Source organism: Elgaria multicarinata, chromosome 7 (genome assembly GCF_023053635.1).
Source record: "Elgaria multicarinata webbii isolate HBS135686 ecotype San Diego chromosome 7, rElgMul1.1.pri, whole genome shotgun sequence".
NCBI lineage: Eukaryota > Metazoa > Chordata > Lepidosauria > Squamata > Anguidae > Elgaria > Elgaria multicarinata.
This window is the reverse complement of record NC_086177.1, coordinates 8906793-8925077: the sequence shown is the minus strand read 5'-3', so window position 1 is coordinate 8925077 and position 18285 is coordinate 8906793. Positions and strand designations below refer to the sequence as shown.

General features: G+C 43.9%; 1 protein-coding gene across 1 annotated transcript; it reads left to right on the top strand.

The window, feature by feature from the left end:
• Positions 1–1503: 1503 nt before the first annotated feature.
• Positions 1504–18014, top strand: SRD5A1 (steroid 5 alpha-reductase 1). The gene is made up of 5 exons (XM_063129724.1): positions 1504–1841; positions 9556–9722; positions 13724–13825; positions 14522–14672; positions 17501–18014. The coding sequence occupies exons 1-5, from the start codon at positions 1504–1506 to the stop codon at positions 17565–17567; spliced, it is 825 nt and encodes a 274-aa protein (XP_062985794.1). The 3' UTR covers positions 17568–18014.
• Positions 18015–18285: the final 271 nt, after the last annotated feature.

Sequence of the window (18285 nt, the reverse complement as noted above, 5' to 3'; positions counted from 1 at the left end):
CCGCCCAGAGAGCTTCGGCTATTGGGCGGTATAAAAATGTAATAAATAAATAAATAAATAAATAAACAAACAAAGAGCAGTCCAGAAGTCAGGAACCAACAAGGCATAGCAGAGGCAGAGGCAAAGCAAAGTCCAAAGAGCAGTCCAGAAGTCAGGAACCAACAAGGCGTAGCAGAGGCAGAGGCAAAGCGTGTGGTCCGAGGTCAGGAACAAACAAGGCATCAGGAAACCAGGAACAGAAGCCAAGCACCACAGGAACGATGTTGCTGTGGAAAAGGTTGAGAGAGAAGTGCAGTGCTTAAATAGCTCTTACCCTGGCCCCACTCAGCTGGACTCCAATCACACACCCTGCGTGTAGTTAGTTAGGGGCCTGAGGCTTGCAAACACCCCAGCAGGACAGGCCCTGACCGAAGACCTGGGTCCTGCAAGCACTCAGAACAGCATAGATCCTGACAGCTGGGCGTGCCCAGGTACGCTGGGGTGGGGGTAGGTGGGGGGGTGGGTGAAAGCAGGGCCGGTGCTACCATAGAGGCCACTCAGGCGGCCGCTTAGAGCGCCAAGCTAAGAGGGGCACCGGGCACAGTGCACCACTCACGCGCGTTGGCTGTGAGCTGGTCTGGTCCGAGGATTCAGCTGGGCCTGGGTGGGCGAGTTGGTGCCCCGTGCCTGCCCAGCCAAAGCAAAGCCAGAGACACTGGGGGTGGGGCGGCTCCATGTTTGAACTTCCGGAATGCGCTCAGAAGAGAGAGAGAGAATGTATGGGTGAATGGGGTGCATGGGGTCTTTGAGTGAATGCATGTGTTCATGCGTGTATTTGTTTGGAGTTGGGGGGGATGATTTGGAGATGATATTCCTATTAAATAATGCATTTTAGACCCGTCGACGTTCCTTTCCAATTTGTTTGCTATAATTGGCATGACGTATTTCTTGCACTTTAAAATAAATTTAGGAGTTTGAAGTTTTGTGTTTCTTATTTTTTCCCCCAGGAAACATGTTCTTAAAAATCAAAGTTGGCATTTTTTTGGTGTGTGTGTGTGTGTGTGTGTGAAAGTAGCTCACCTTGCCTAGGGCGCAAAATATTCTGGAAAGAACGGGAAAGGCACAGGTGGTGGGAAGAAGAAAGACGCCAAAAGCATTGGGCCGGCTGGCTGATGCCCTTTGACTTGAGGGGAAGGCGCCTTCGGGGAAGAGTTTGGGGAGATGCGCCTGCGATCCCTCTTTCACTTTCTGGGTCTCCAGCGCGGTCTCCTGCTCTGCTGCAGGGCGCGCCGGTTTGCGCGTGGCCTCGCCGTCCGCAGGGCGCCCCGAGCCGAGGCCGCGCCGCAGCTAGGTGATACCAGGACCCGCCCAGGACAGCTCACAATCTCCTCTTCGGCGGCCGTTGGTCCTCGGCCGCGCGGCGTGAAGGAAGGGGCGGGCCCGTCCCGTCCCGTCCCGTCCCGTCCCTTTTTATTTCCTCGCCTAGCTTGAGCGGCGGCGACTCCACAGCGGGAGCGAGCTGCGATGGAGGCGGCGGCGACCGGCGGCTGGTTCTGCTCGGGGGCTTTCTGGCGGCGGGTCTCGGGCCCGCAGGAGGAGCAGCTGATGGAGCAGATGAGCTATTGGCTGGTGGGCTCCATGGCCGTAGCGACAATACTCACTTTCCACTTCGGGATACCTTACGGGCGCTACTCCTCCTCTGCTTTCGGCTGCCTTCTTCCCACCACCCTTGCCTGGGTAGTGCAAGAAGCGCCTGCCTTCTTCGTCCCTTTGCTGCTCGCCCTCTGCAGCGACGGAGCCCGCCTCATCTTTTGGCCCAACCGGATCCTTCTGGGAATCTTCCTCGCACACTACCTGTACAGGTGAGCATGGACAGGTGGGCCGGTGGGGGAGGGGAGACCCGCAGGACGCCTTTCTCGGAGTTTGAGGCTGACAAGGCGCCAAAGGATGCTCCAAACACATTCTTCCATCATTTACTTCCAGTTGTTCCGCACACAATTTCTATTAATTTTTCTTTATGTATACTATTTTTCAGAGTGGGGGGGGTAAACCATCTCTTTTCTAGGGAAAGAAGGAAATCAAGGGAATTAAAAAATAATAATGGAGAAATGTACCTACCTCTTGGGTGAAACATTATGTGGTCATCTTTGATGGAATATGAAATGCATCATTTCCAAGAGAACTGGAAGTTGAGCTACTAAATTGAAGCTCAGGGCAAGACAAGATAAGCGTACTGATGGTAGATTCATCTAGAGTAGAAAGTTGTGTTTAACCTGTCTAAATGGTCTGCTTTGCACCTTGGGATGCTGAGGTCTAGCAATGCCCTAGATTTATCCATACATGACAATTTTAAAACTGGGGTTCCCGCCCAGATCCCCAGTTCTTCTGAGACCTAAAGGCCTCGTCTGAGGAATATCAACACCTGTAGGTGTATCTGAAAAAACTTTCCAAATTAATGTTAATAACAACAGTAAGAATCACATTAGATAGACACCAAGTGGGGAGTATGGTGGGCGGGTTGTGTGACTGCACAGATGACCACTCGAAGAACCACAGTTACAGGTAAGCAACCTGTCCTTCTTCTTCGTGGTCTCTGTGCATCACACATATGGGCTATTAGCAAGCTTTACTCACCGGAGGAGGGTTGTTGGGATTGTATGGACTTTGCAGGAGAGGGAGTTTCAGGTTTCTGTCCTAAGGTGTGTGGTCAACTAAAAAGGGAAGAGCAGAGGCAACCCATCTCCATGAGGCACAGCAACCATTTGCAAAGCTAGTTTTCCCTGCCACAATCAGATATCTGACAATGATCTTTAGCAGCCATTCTCCTGTGCTTAAACCAGAGTCACAAGCAGTAGCCTTTGCTCGAGGCAACATCAGGAAGACCTGGGAAAGCAGGGTGGCTACAGAAATACATAGATATAAATATTCCGGTAACCTCCAGAATATGGAGAAAATACTGAAAGATTTTGGGGATGTTTTTGAAGGGGAAGGACATTTGGCAGGGAAATTGAAACTTGAGGTAGATCCTTCAGTAGAACCAGTAAAGATCCCTAAAAGGAGAGTTCCTATGGCACTGGCAGAACCACTGAAGAAGGAACTAGCAAGCCTTCAAAGAAAGGCATAATTGCTCCAGTAGAGACTAGCACAGAATGGATCAGCAGCTTGGTCATTGTACGGAAACCCTCTGGAAAACTCCGTATTTTTATTGACCCTAAACCTTTAAATAAGGCATTAAAACGCAGTCATTATCCCCTGCCAACCATTGACGATGTTCTATGTGACTTATCACGAGCCAAGGTTTTTTCAGTGTTTGATGTGAAAAATGGATTTTGGCACATAGAACTGGATAAGGAATCTAGCTACCTGACCACATTTGCAACCCCTTTTGGCAGATACCGCTGGTTACGAATGCCAATGGGCATCAGCCCTGCCCCAGAAGTGTTTCAACGCAGGTTGAATCAAGAGCTAGAGAACATCCCAGGCCTGAAGATAATCGCAGATGATATCCTAATTGTGGGAGAAGGAGATACGATAATAGAAGCAACAAGGGATCATGATAAAAAGTTGTGCCATTTTCTGGAGAGGTGCAGAGAGAGGAACATCAAATTGAATCAGGATAAGGCCAGATTAAGACTGAAAGAAGTACCTTACATTGGCCACCTGCTGACTGCAGATGGGTTGAAGGTGAACCCTGGAAAAGTTAAGGCAATCCGAGAGATGCCACGACCCGAGGATGTGAAAGGTGTGCAACGATTCTTAGGCATGGTAAACTACCTGGCGAAGTTTTGTAAAGGGTTAGCAGCTGACTGTGAGCCACTCAGACAGTTGACACACAAAGAAGTAGAATGGGAATGGTCAGAGAGTCATCAGCAAGCATTTCATAAAATTAAGGATACTATATCCAAGACCCCTGTACTGAAGTACTACAGCCCAGGAGAACAGCTAGTCCTACAATGTGATGCCTCACAAAAGGGGCTTGGAGCGGCCCTTTTACAAAAACAACAACCAATTGCTTTTGCCAGTAGAGCACTGTCAGAAACAGAGAGAGGTTATGCACAAATTGAAAAAGAACTGTTAGCTGTCCTTTTTGGGATGGAACGCTTCCACCAGCTCACTTTTGGACAGACAGTACATGTCCAATCTGACCACAAGCCACTGGAAACCATTGTGCGGAAACCATTATTGAGTGCCCCAAAGAGGCTTCAAAGGATGTTGATGAGATTGCAAAAGTATGATGTACAGATCCAATATCATCCAGGCAAGCACCTGGTAATGGCAGACACATTAAGCAGAACATATCTCTCAGAGCCCAGTGAAGATGGTTCAGTTGAAAAGGACATAGAGTCAATAAATATGCTGCAATATCTACCCATTTCACGGCCACGCCTACAAGCAATACAGGAAGGCACAGAGCAGGATACCAACATACAGATAGTTAAACGCATTGTCCTGGATGGTTGGCCAGAGACCAAACATCAGCTACCAGTGGAAGCTACACCCTATTTCTCAATGAGAGAGGAGCTCAGTGTGCAAGATGGAATTCTCTTTAGGGCAAACAGAGCTATCATCCCAGAGGCAATGCGCTTGGACATAATGAAAAGGATACACTCCTCACATATGGGAATTGAGAGCTGTCTGAGGAGAGTGAGAGAATGCGTATATTGGCCTGGCATGAATGATCAGCTGAAAACTTACATGGCACAATGTGAGATCTGCAATTCTCTAGGTGACAGACAGCAAAAAGAAACACTCCACCCACATGAGATTCCAAGGAGGCCTTGGGAAAAGGTAGGAGTAGACTTATTCAAGTTGCAAGACAAAGACTACCTCATAACGGTGGACTACTATTCCAATTTCTGGGAGATAGACTCCTTGCTTGATACCCGATCTCGAACAATTATCAGAAAGCTTAAAGGACACTTTGCCCGTTATGGAATACCCAATGTTTTATTTTCAGACAATGGCCTTCAGTTTGTGTCTGAAGAATTTAGGGCCTTCAGAGCACAGTGGGAATTTGATCATCAGACATTGTCACCGGCCTATCCCCAGAGCAATGGGAAAGCTGAGTCAGCTGTCAAGACAGCAAAGCGTATTTTGGTCAAAGCCAAGAAAGCTGGGACAGATCCATATCTAGCTGTCTTAGACCACAGGAACACCCCATCACAAGGCTTGGATGCGAGTCCAGCTCAGAGTCTCATGGGTTGAAGAACTAAGACCTTACTTCCAATGCGAGGAAATTTGCTGCAGCCAGAAATCCATAACAGACGAGCTGACTCTAAAGCAGAACAAAAATCTAGACAGGCCCATTATTATAATAAGTCGGCCAAAGATCTACCTGATCTACACAGTGGTGAGCAAGTCTGGATTCAGCCAGCAGGGCAAGAGAACAAGGAATGGCGAAAGGCAGAAGTACAAAGGCAAGTGAACACACGGTCATTTGAGGTGGTGACACCAGAGGGTCAAGTCTTCAGAAGAAACCGTAGACATCTGCGGAGGAGCAGCCAACTAGTATCAAATGCAGGTGTGCAGAACCACAACCAAGAACAGCAATTCCAGGAGGAGAGAGCACCCACTTCACAGTCTGGCCTCCAGGCAAGAGGTCATTCGGAATCCCCTGCCAGAGAGACTGGGGAGATAGTTGAAATGTCCTCACATCCTAGTGATACCCATGATACCGCTTATCACCGCAGAGAAACTACATCTCCTATAGCAAAACAAGTAAGAACTCGAGCAGGTCGCCTGGTACAGAAGGCACACCATCTACAAGACTATGTTTAACTTTTTTTGGGGGGGGGGTAAATGGGAGTTGTAATGTATTGTTGGTTAAAATAAAAAAAGGAAAGATGTATCAATAGGTAGAACTAAGTGAGACACACAGGAAGTTAGATGGAAGAGGAAGTCAGGGACACAGACTTTGATTGAAGGAATACTCGCCCAATCAGGAGGTGACACAGCAGTCAGTGACTCAGCACTCTCAGGAGTCAGTCAGGGCTGGAGAGAAGTCAGTTAAAAGCTATGTTTGTTTGAGGCAATAAAAGTTTTATTTTTATATAATACTGCATTCCTCATTTGCAACAAACCTATCTTTGAAACACAGAGCATGGGAAACAAACAGAATGAACTTGAACTCTTATTACATGAAGGCAAATACGACTTGATAGGTATAACTGAAACCTGGTGGGATGACTCCCATGACTGGAATATAGCAATTGACGGATATAACTTGTTCAAAAAGAACAGAAGAAATAGAAAGGGAGGTGGAGTTGCACTATACATTAAAAATACTTATCCCTGCACAGAAATACAGGCGGATCAGACTGGGAGCCCCGTTGAGAGCATCTGAATTAAAATAAATGGGGCAAGGAATAAAAAGAACACGATAGTCGGAGTCTACTACCGACCACCCAATCAAGGAGAAGACAAGGACGAAACTTTTGAGAAACAAATTGCCAGTGTTTCAAGGAAGTGTGATGTAGTAGTGATGGGGGACTTCAATTACCCTGATGTCTGTTGGGAGACAAATACTGCCAGAAGCGTCCCTTCCAAGAAATTCCTGACATGTGTGGGTGATAACTTTCTCCTACAGAAAGTGGAGGAAGGAACTAGAGGATCGGCAATCCTTGACTTGATATTGACCAATAGGGATGACTTAGTGGATAAAGTGGCAGTTACGGGAACTCTGGGGGAAAGTGACCACGTCATACTTGAATTCTTGAATATGAAGGAGACAAAAGTTGAGTGTAGCCATACACGTACTCTGGATTTTAGGAAAGCTGATTTTAATAAACTCAGAACTATGATAAGTAAGGTCCCATGGCAAGTGAGCCTAATGAGAAAAGGAGTGCAGGATGGGTGGGAGTATTTAAAAAAGGAAATTTTAAAGGCACAGTTACAAACAATTCCAACAAGGAGAAAAGATAGAAGACAACAGAGGAAACCAATGTGGCTCCACAAAAAGCTTAGAGATGACCTGAAAACAAAAAAGGATACATATAGGAAGTGGAAGGAAGGCCAGGCTACAAAAGAAGAGTACAGACATATATAGCTTCCAAATCACGTGAGGTACTGGTTCCTCTCTATTCGGCCCTGGTTAGGCCTCATCTAGAGTATTGCGTCCAGTTCTGGGCTCCACAATTCAAGAAGGATGCAGACAAGCTGGAGCGTGTTCAGAGGAGGGCAACCAGGATGATTAGGGGTCTGGAAACAAAGCCCTATGAAGAGAGACTGAAAGAACTGGGCATGTTTAGCCTGGAGAAGAGAAGATTGGACACGGAATAACGGGCTGAAGTTAAAGGAAGCCAGATTCCAGCTGGACATCAGGAAAAACTTCCTGACTGTTAGAGCAGTAGGACAATGGAATCAGTTGCCTGGTGAGCTGGTGGCCTCTCCCACACTAGAGGCCTTCAAGAGGCAGCTGGACAACCATCTGTCAAGGATGCTTTAGGGTGGATTCCTGCATTGAGCAGGGGGTTGGACTCGATGGCCTTGTAGGCCCCTTCCAACTCTGCTATTCTATGATTCTAAGTTATTAGAGAAAAGAAAGCTTCCTTAGAAATTAGAAGCCTTGCCCAAGAGTGGAGAACAAAAAGGAACACAAACTTGCACAAAAGAAATGCAAGTAGGCAATAAGGATTTTGAGGAGCATATTGCTAATTAGAAACAATAAGAAATTGCTTAAATACATCAGAAGCAGGGAACTGGCTGGGGTGGGCAGTTGGATCACTATATGATTAGAGTTAAAAGATTACTAAAGGAGGATAAGGAAGCTGCAGAGAAGCTGAATGAATTCTTTACTATAGAAGATGTAGGGTAGAAACCCATGCCAGAACTGATATTTTCAGTATGAAAATCTGATGAATTGAGGCAAACAGTGGTTACAAGATATGAAGTTCTAGATCAGGGATGGGGAACCTTTGGCCTATGGGCCTAATCTGGCACATATGGATTCCAAATCTAGCCCACCAATCTTCATAGGATGGACATGCCCCCTTTTCGATGTCGCAACCACTCCCCTTACTTTTGAACTCTGATCTCCAGTCGTTTCCATAAACCACTGAACTTATGTAATTTCTTTTGGTTAAAATTAATTTTTAACCTTCAAAAAAAATCTTGGAACAGGATAATGACCTTCTGCCATTCTGGGAGCATAGGTGGGTATCTTCCCATACCTAGGTAAATAATCTAAGAGTTGGGAGAATATTTACTTGTGACTTGGATTAACTAGAAATGGGTGGTGGTAAAGAAGAGAGTATGAGCGGTGGACAGCATATTGTCATAAAGGCCCCATTTACGCAAGGGTAAAGGTGCGAATGGAGCATTTGTGCCTTTAACCTTGCATCAATGGCGGCTTTGACACAGGATGGGGGGACTGCACATTTTCGGTGGCAGAGCAGGTGACTGCTGACTCTCCAGACTTCCTGCCCCTCATACTTTTGTTTTCTTTTTAAATATATCTTTTAAATAGTTTTTTTTCTTTAAAAAAAATCCACACAGGCATTCTTGGAAAATAAAAATAGTGGATGGCTCAAGTCCAGCACTTCATTTTGAAGTGGGCCCAGACGCCCAGAGAAATACAAAAGTAGCTGAAAGTGGTGGGGAGCAACCTGGAGGACTAGAGGCTGAAAGCAGCATTTTGGGACACAAGAGGAGATTGCAAGCAAAGTGGGAGCTGTGTCTGCTTGCTTGGTTTGTAGTGTGTGTTTTACCTGTGTGTGTGTGTGTATTTCCTGGAGTATCATTGGTTGCCTTCTGTAAAACAGGTCTTCTGTTGGGCTTTGTAGGGGCAAATATATGATTTGGGATTCATGGCTCAGGCTTCACTTCTGCTTTTACTCAGTTTGTTGACTAAGTTACTTGCTTCTGAACCTCATCAGCTTGTCTGATACGATATGGGTATTGGAGCTGAAAACTGGAGCCGGGTTCAGAATGGTGGTTTTATGTTTTGGAGGTCACCTCATGCTTCTGTCTTGTACTTAGGTTCTTGCTCATATTACTTCCCCCCCTCAGCCTCATCAGTTTACCTTTGGGAAATGGGTGTTTTGTGACTGATCACACCCACCATGGCAGCCATTTTGTGAGAGCATTTACTGCACTCTCAAAATTCCAAAGGACCCCACTAACCCACAGAGGTTGGTGGTCCCTGCTATATGAAATGGTCCATTACTACAAAGTGAGTTACAATACTCAATCCTCAGAAAACAGATATACTGCTCACTTCTGCCACAAACTTGCTAGTTGGCTTTAGGCAAGCCACTATTGTCTCCACACACCCCTTCCCTTCCCTCCTGCAATCTGTGGATAATAATGCTAGCCTACCTTACAAGGCTGTTGTGAGGATTATTGAAATAATGTGCATGAAGTGCTTTGAGAGTACTTAAAATATTATATATTATTATTTACACCGTGCTTCTAAGTGAGTTACATATAATGGAATCTGCAATAGATTGAAAATCAGTTTCTTTTACTTTTTATGTGAAAATATACGGTTTAAAGGTGTTCTGTGAGTTTACATTATAGTATATATTTGTAATGTTAAACTGTAACTAAATGAAACCTTACATTTCATGTTTATTCTAGGTCATTCATCTTTCCTTTCTTAATTCGTGGAGGAAAGCCAACACCATTCCTTCTTTTTTTATTCGCTCTTGCATTCTGTTTTTATAATGGGTATTTGCAAGGCAGGAATTTGAGTAACTATGCAGAATACCCCTCAAACTGGCTAACAGATCCTCGTTTCATTCTAGGTGAGTTATATGAAGTAATAGTACGTAACAGGTTTTCATATATCCATGACTACTACTTTTATTCAGCACTTGCTATTCTGAATGCTTCATATAGATTAGAATTATTTTATTGTGCTGCTGTGGGAGCTATTTAGACAATTGCTCTCACATTCTGGTTGTGAGGCCATGTTCTAGAGTACTGGAGCAAGATTGCATCCTATTTCCTAATGGAAAGATAACCCTATAGAAGGACAACTGATTTTATTTCCTTTTTGAACTCTATTGTTGGTTGTTCCAGACAGATATCAGCAACATGCTTCTTCCTAATGGGAATAAGGCACAGTGTAACTGTTAGGTTTAAGAGCATTTATGGATTAGGCCAGGGATGGCCGATTTCTGTATTGGGGGGGGGGGGGCAATTCTACTTTCTAAACAATGATCTGGGCACCAAAAATGTATTTTTCTGGTCAAACTGACCCTTTCATGAGATCTCAGGTTCCATAATAAACCTGGGTGTCATCAAGCATTAATGCTCTTAAATCTAACAGCTACGCTGTGCCTTCTTCCCATTAGGAAGAAGCATGTTACTGATATCTGCCTGGATCATTTACATTTTACATACACTTTTTTTTTTAAAAAAAGTAATATCTCCTCCCTTGTGTTTTGGGGACAATTTGTTTGAAAATGGCATACATTGCAAAGGTGCCCCTAGGGTATGTGCAGTGGAGTTATAGCGAATGAAAACTTTTGAAGCTTTTTTGCTTATCTTCTGCTCAATTGACACTAGGGCCTTAGCTAGACCTAAGATTTATCCCGGGATCGTCCCAGGGTCATCCCTGTTCATGTAAATGGCACACAGGATATCCGGGAGCAGGCAGGGACGACCCTGGGACGATCCTGGGATAAACCTTAGGTCTAGCTAAGGCCTAACTGGTAAATTCCTTCTAAGTTTCTCCCAAAAACATTTTGATTTGTAGTAAAAAGAAGAACTTTGGTAAATCTCTCTCTTGGTTAGAAGCTAGACTGTCAGTCACAAAACTACACCCCTTCGTTTCCCTCCCTCCACCTGGTGTTTTCCTTTTATGGAGAGCTTGTGGTAGTGGAGGCTATCATGCAACTACTGTTATAAAAAAAATTCACGTTTTCTTACCTCTGATTTGTATGTCACTTTCATACAAATTACAAAAAAAAAGAAAAGAAACCCACAGAGAGGGGGGAGGAAGCAGAAGGGACCCCTTTCTCCCCAGATTTTAAAGACACCCCCCCCCCCCTTTGCAGAAAAATACTTGCACCTATCTGTCAGAAATTTGGCAGAACAGGCAACTATGGCTGCAAGCTGTTCTGTCCAGCGTACTTGGGTACCTGTTCTGTTCAGGTACCCAGCACATACAAACAAGGAACTTGGCAAGTCTGGTCACATCCATTCAGGTCAGACCAAGTGGGGTTAAATCCCATGGCATGAATACGTTGATTTAAATTCAGTGTATTTCGTTTTATTCTTTTTTATTTATTTACTTTCTTCGTTCTTTTGGATGGTTTTGTTTTAGAAAAACCAATAAAATTATATTTAAAAAATACCATGGAATCAGGTCTGGTCAACTGACGTCCACTCCTGTGGCATCAGGTCAGGTCAAGTTTGGTGTGCTGAATAGCCAGGCAAGGTGCCAGGGTTTTTTTGGACCTTCGCCAGCTCCAAGATAGCTGAGACTCAATCAAGGTGAGCTGTTCACACAACAACAGTCAAAGGTTTCTGAATTCTTATAAAGGCCAGTAGCTCAAGACCTGCCGTTAGCTCCACCCCCTCAGAGAATCGGTTTGTTTCTTAAAGGCCTACTGCCTGATTTGTAGCTGCAGGCTCCTACAGGGTGGGGATGGTGAAGGCTGTAATGAGGAAGTGTCCTCTGCATCCGAAGAGTCAGGTAGAGGGACATCTGGCTGGGAGGCTCCAGCATAACAGGAGTTGGGTTAATGGAAGGAGTCTCCTCTACCTCTCAATCCTCTTCAAAGCCAGAGGACAGATCAAGGCTGGGGAACATGACACAAGCTACATTCAATGCTGCCAAGATATTAAAAGGTTGTAGCTTTAGAAAAGAAAAGAAAAGAAAAATCAAGATTAAAGATAATTTGCACAAAAGCCCCTGCAAATATTTTTCTAAACTTTGACAGGCTTCATCTACTCAAAAGGAATGAATATGCCCACAAATCTGATCCAATTCTGTCAAAAACAAAATAGCCATTTGCTGATTTCCCCATGTAAGTGAACGGGGAGACATAAAAAGTTTCAAAATGTTCATAGCAAGGTTCTGTGGTTGGATCCAAGTCAAAGCAGCTAGATACTGAAACATACTAAAGCAGGGATGTCCAAATCTTGTCTGCAGTGGACGCCTCAGGGGAGCGACCATATGCTATCGTTGCAAGCCGCGCTGCCAACCTTTTTGATTAAAGGGCAGGGAATTAATACTGAAAATAAACAAATACTACAGGCATAGAATATTGTTCTGAATGTTTGTATGTGCAGCCCTGTCAATTTTGATCCGTAACATTTCATGGTAATTACATGTGTCTTGCATGGGGATGATGAATCAAATACGTATTCCAGTAGCTATACTGAAAAATGACTAGATCTATTCAAAGTAAGTGTTGGCTCCATGTCTGAGATTGTTTATAGTGTTTTCAAGTACACTTCCACCAAGTTTCATATTTGTATCACAAAAGGAACAACTATGGTGTAAATTGATAGATATCCTCTCAACTATATCCAATGGCCAAGTTATAGGGGAACCTTTTCTCTTAACAGTTAAAGCCATATTTTCTTGGGAGCCTTTGGGTTTTTTGAAAATCCAAATATTAACATACATCAGATTGTTTTATCTCAGTGATACCCAATGTGTATGCCAGGGACTGATACCCAAATAATGTGCAGATTTTCTGTGCTTTTCTAAATTTTTGTACGCTTTTCACCAATTTATGTGTTAGAAGTTAGGCCTGCTCTCCATAACATTATGTTTTCAGACTGTAATTCAACTGATTACATTCCTGTCTTCTGGAAATAAGGCTGACTTTTGTGAGAACCTGCACGTTTTAATTCAACACTGTCACATTTGAATTCTTTAAGGCTCTTATATGAAGACTGTGAAGGATAACCCCCAAAGCGAGAGGGAGAGTAAGAGGGTTAAGAGGGTCTACCCCAAACACCCAACTCTCCTCTGCCCTGTGGACAGTGGGCAAATAAATTAACCAGTAAGCTGCTACCACTCCTTAACGTCCAACCCAGCCTGAGCCAGGGGATACTTAGACCTTTCAGAATACCCTTGGGGCACAGAAATAAGGGCTCAACCCCAAGCCTAGAATCCTAAACAGTAGCAGGACCACAGCAGACTGGTAATTTAATAACCAAATAAAGAAAGGGGGGAGAATTGGATAGCTGTCCTAGTCCATTTGGGGGGGGGGGAATCCCAAACAGCAACAGTAGCACAACACTTTTTGTTAAGATCAACTGACTATACCCCTGTAAAAAAATTGAAGTCCAGAGATTTTCTCTGCTGGCATGTGATCTTGAAGAATTAGATTAACATAATAACTTGGACAGGCATTCTGATTCTTGCACAAAACTGTTTTAGGTGCTATTTTCAAAATGGCGGACAATTTTCTTTAGGTTACTAGTTTTCGTCAACCACAGAAGTTACTAACTTGTGTTTGGTATCAAATTATAAGTTTTCGGAGTCAAGGAGTTCAAGGAATATGTTATTTTAATTGTCAGAGTACTCCTTCCACTGTTTTCCAAAATAACACAGAAATGTTGTCTCACTGTCTTATCATTATTATTATTTTGCCTGTAAGGCTGTCTGCAAAATGGGGCAGTCTTAAAGTTTGTGATTCAGGAAGCTCTATGAAATAGTTAAATAGTCACATTGGTAGCCATGGATAGATAGAACTATAGTATCTGTGGTGTGCTTATAATTCTCTTTTTTTTAAAAAAAGGTTTTTTTTTTCAAACCACCATTTTAATGTTATTACCTTAGGTCTTACAGGCTGGCTATCTGGTCTGCTGATTAATATGCATTCCGATCATATTTTGCGGAATCTCAGAAAACCAGGAGAGACAGGCTATAAAATACCAAGAGGTAAGTAAAGTGCCTTAATACTATGAACATTTCATTGAAACCCAATCCTATGATCTTGACAAGATGGGCCACAGCTAGACCTAAGGTTTCTCCTGGGATCATCCAGGGTTCGCTCCTGCCTGAGCACTGGATCCCCTGTGTGTCACCTAGATGAACAGGTTTGACCCCTGGACGATCCAGGGATAAACCTTAGGTCTAGCTATGGCCATGGTTACTGTTGAGAATCCCCAATGGCAGCTGTCCTCCCAGAGAAAATAGACATGGGGGTGTGGGGATTGGAACCACAGTGGAGGCAAAGATTTATCCCATACTTCTTCACCAATGCTACTGTCTTAATCTCCGTTGCTACAGCTGCATTTATTAACCAAAAGCAAAGCATATAGGAGTCGAAGATGTATATAATGTCATGTAGGCCCTGCGCTATTGACATAAATATCAGCCTACGATGTTTTTCTTAAAACCTTGCTTTGAGAAAATGGTTTTCCTCTATCAAAATCGTTACAGTTGTCATGAGATGTGGTCAGATTGGAAACACCACAGTTTAATATAATTTAACATTAAAATTGTTAGATAAAGCCAAAATTAATAGTTTCAAGAACTGGATTTCAAGTAACTCCAAATACTTTCAGGTTTACTATAACTTAAAACTATTGAACTAATCCCTAAGTCATCATTCAACTACGTTTTGTTCTCTAGGAGGACTGTTTGAATATGTGACTGGAGCTAACTTCTTTGGAGAGATCCTTGAATGGTGTGGATTTGCTCTTGCCTGCTGTACCATAGAAAGTTTGGCTTTTGCCATCAGTACATTTATGATATTAGGGAGCAGGGCATATCGTCATCATCTGTAAGTTTTCAGCGAGTCTGATTTCTCCTGAATTTTCATTCGAATTGATGTTATGGTAGTTTTTAATACATAACTATTGACTCATATATATGTTCTTCCATTCTTAAAGCATTTTTTTCTTGTAGGGATTACTTAGAGCTTATTTCTGTTATCTAGATTTTTCAAAGGAGGAAATAATTACTCAAAGTAATTCTCTTTAAAGTACTTCAATGGATTTATTCATTTATTTACAATATTTATATACCATTCCATATCTAAAATAGGTTTAGCATGTGTGTGTTTTTGCTATAGACTGTATATTTGCAAGAAAGTTTTCACATTTTTTACGTTAGAATCGTTTCTAGAGTAGGGATGCTCGAGGAATTCATTCAGTCTGAATACTGAAGTGTACTCATTTCATCTATGCTTCCTGGCCTAATGTACAGATCAGAATGTAGTTTTCCTTTGGAATCTGTACTTGAACTAATTTTATAAGGTGGTCTGAGTATCTTCTTTTTTACAGGCAATAGCCACTCCAGCTAGAAAGCCTGGATGCTGCTACAGCACATTGAAAATGGGGCCACAAATGGACCCGAGCGCAAAGGGAAATTATGGCTCAGTTTGGACAACACATTAGTCAATGGTGGACTATTTAAGCAACCACTGTTTAAATAAAACCCCGTTGACTAACGTGTCGTCAGTTGGGCAAAAACCACGCCACTGTTAGTTACTTCCCAGAAATGATCAACAGAGATAACCAGTGGTTTGCAGAGTTGTTTCTCTGCACAACCATTGTTTATTGTGTTGTGTGGTGGGCTCCGTGGATTATTTCCCATGTTTACAGAGCCGCTCTTGCCCAGCGCACCTCTGTCGGCATGGGAAATAATCCCATCCCAGGAAGCACTTGGGGAGCCACCAGTTGTGCCGTCCCTGAGTGTGGCGGAACTATTGGGGTTCTCCACATGCTTCCTGGGATGGGAACATACTGTCCCTGGGTGGGGTGCCGCCAATTGTGGCATCCCATGTGTTCCTAGGGACATGCATGTCCCTTGCCCCCGCCCTGTGATCCATTCGGAGATCAGCTTAAAGGTATAGGAGCTTCCTTCTATCCCCTCAAGCCGATCCCCAAATGGATTGTAGTGGGGGGTGAATGATGTCTCCCGCAGCTTGGATGTGTGTCAAACCATGGGAGAAATCCCTCTGCCAATATTGGCGGGGGGGAAGGCTCTGTCCTGCAGCTGTCATGAGCAGCAGAGATCTTTGCATGTCCCATCCCCATTCACCAGAAAGGAAAGGGAATCGGATGTGGAACCATCTCTCTTGCCACAGCAAAGGGTTCCCTTTCTCTTCTGGCTAATGGAGACAGGAGGCGCAAGAATCTCTCCTCCTCGTCACAGCTGCAGGAGAGATGGTTCGGTGTTGCACCCCTCCTTCACCTTTGGGGCCATGGCAACAGGGAAGGGGTAGCATTGCTATAGCCACCCACTTCCCTATTGCCATGGCCCTGATGGGGAAGGACGCATCGGCGCTGAGCCATGTGATTACCTCACAGGGAGGCCGTCGCTTAGCACTGATGCGTCCTTAGCTGGAGGCTGGATCTTGTGCCCTGACACACGAGGAGACCGTTCTGCAGCCTTTTGCTTCCGCAGTGGCATGTGTTTCTCCATGCGCTGCCGCTGCAGAAACAAGAGGCTGTGGAATGGTCTCCTCAACATGAGCAGCCCCTCCAGTTCCAATGCCACTACTGGCAGACATTGATAGCAAATAACTTGCAGTCAGTTCAGTCAGTACTAGTCCAGGAATCTCTTTCAGTATTGATAGCTCTAAAATCTGTGGCTTCGCTAGTGTTGTTTTTGGATACCTACGGTTTCGATGCCAGAACCCACTGGACTATCAGCAATCAATCCCATGGATGCTCTGTTGCCTATGATACAAGAATCCATGGTTCCCAGAGCAGATTCAGGCACAGAGGACTACGCCTCCAACTCCTCTGAGTCAGCAGCAGCTGACAATGACATTGTCCGCAAGTATTATTGTAGGAGATCAGACACTTCTCTCACCCACAGACGATGCTCGATCATGCACAGATCGAGTAATTTTAATGTCCAAGCCGGCCATTTAAGCAGTTTCCACCACTATTAATGATCCAGTGTCCTAAACAGTTGACTTGCCCCTGGGGCTATTCCTATGCCGCTAGTGATAGTAGAAACTATGGTGGAGTAAAGGAGAAGATGTACTACCCCGACCATCCCTCTCAGTCTGACGGCATGGCATGTTCAACTTTGTCAGGCATCCCAGTGAGGCACTTAATGTTTTGAACATTGCATAAGCCCCACAGCCTGTAAATTGTACATCTCAAAGCAGTCTTGTTTTGCAGGTGGTGCAGCTCAGCCAACAGTACGTGCACTGGCTGACGTGCTGTGCTGACTTTTCTTCTATTGTTGTATCCCGAGGGCTTCTCCTTCTCTTCAATAAAAGTTTACCTTGCTTCAATTTCAGCATTGCAAGTTCCTGATGATGGTTTTCATTAAGGGACTGCAATATAAGTAATTTGATAAGAACTATAATAATAGCCACATGACTTATGAAAAGGTGCACTTAACTATCATTCATTTGTATTTCTGACAGCCTTCCCCAATTTGGTGCTCCTCAGATGTTTTGGACTACAACTCCCAGCATTTCGGACCATTGGCTGGCGCTGATGGGAATTGATCCAAAACTTCTGGAGGTCAACACGTTGGGGAAGGTTGATTTAAGGACATGCCTGGACCTTGCTCCAAATATATAAAAGACTTAATTTCTCCAGTTATAAATTATATTACTCACTTTTTCTTCTTTTTCCTCCTCAGTTGGTACCTCAAAAAGTTTGAAGATTACCCACGCTCCAGAAAAATTCTAATTCCATTTGTGTTCTGAACACTTCCTCACACACTCTGCTGATTCTGAATAATAATTGCTGCTGTTATATATAAAAAAGAAGACATTGGCAAAACGGGTTCCTCTAAATCAGGAGTGTTGAATCTCAGGCATGCAGGCCAAATCCAGCCTACCTGGGGCTCCAATCTGGCGCTCCTCCAGGATGAAAGTACCTGCCAGGCTTAGTTACTGGCAGTAAGAGCTTCAAGCTAAAACATGCTCGTATTTGGGGATATTTCAGCCCTGTTCCCTTTGCCTTTGGCCCTACCCACCACTAGAATGTGGCCCCCAGAACTTCTCTGAAATTGAATTTGATGGCTACAGGCTGAAAGTAGTTCGATGCCCCTGCGCTAAATGTTGATAAGGGCTCTTCTGTCAATGCAGATATTGTGCCGAATGACACATTCCATTATCCACTGCCTATCTCAAGGTTTGAATTGAAAATGTTTTAGGGTGTGAACCTAACAAACTTGTTGGGAAGCGTAGCCCATACAAATAATAGAGTTGTTTCCAAGTGATTTTATTTTCACTATCGTATACTGTATATGTGCACATGGTTTAGACTGCAAGCTCCTTAGGGCAGGGGCCTGACTTTTTAAATTATTCTTATATTACAGCTGCTTTATACTTTACAAGATTAATTTCTTCTACTGTAAATCTACTCATAGGAAAAGGGCTTACAATGTTTCCAAATGATGCTCAAATGTTAATTTAGTTT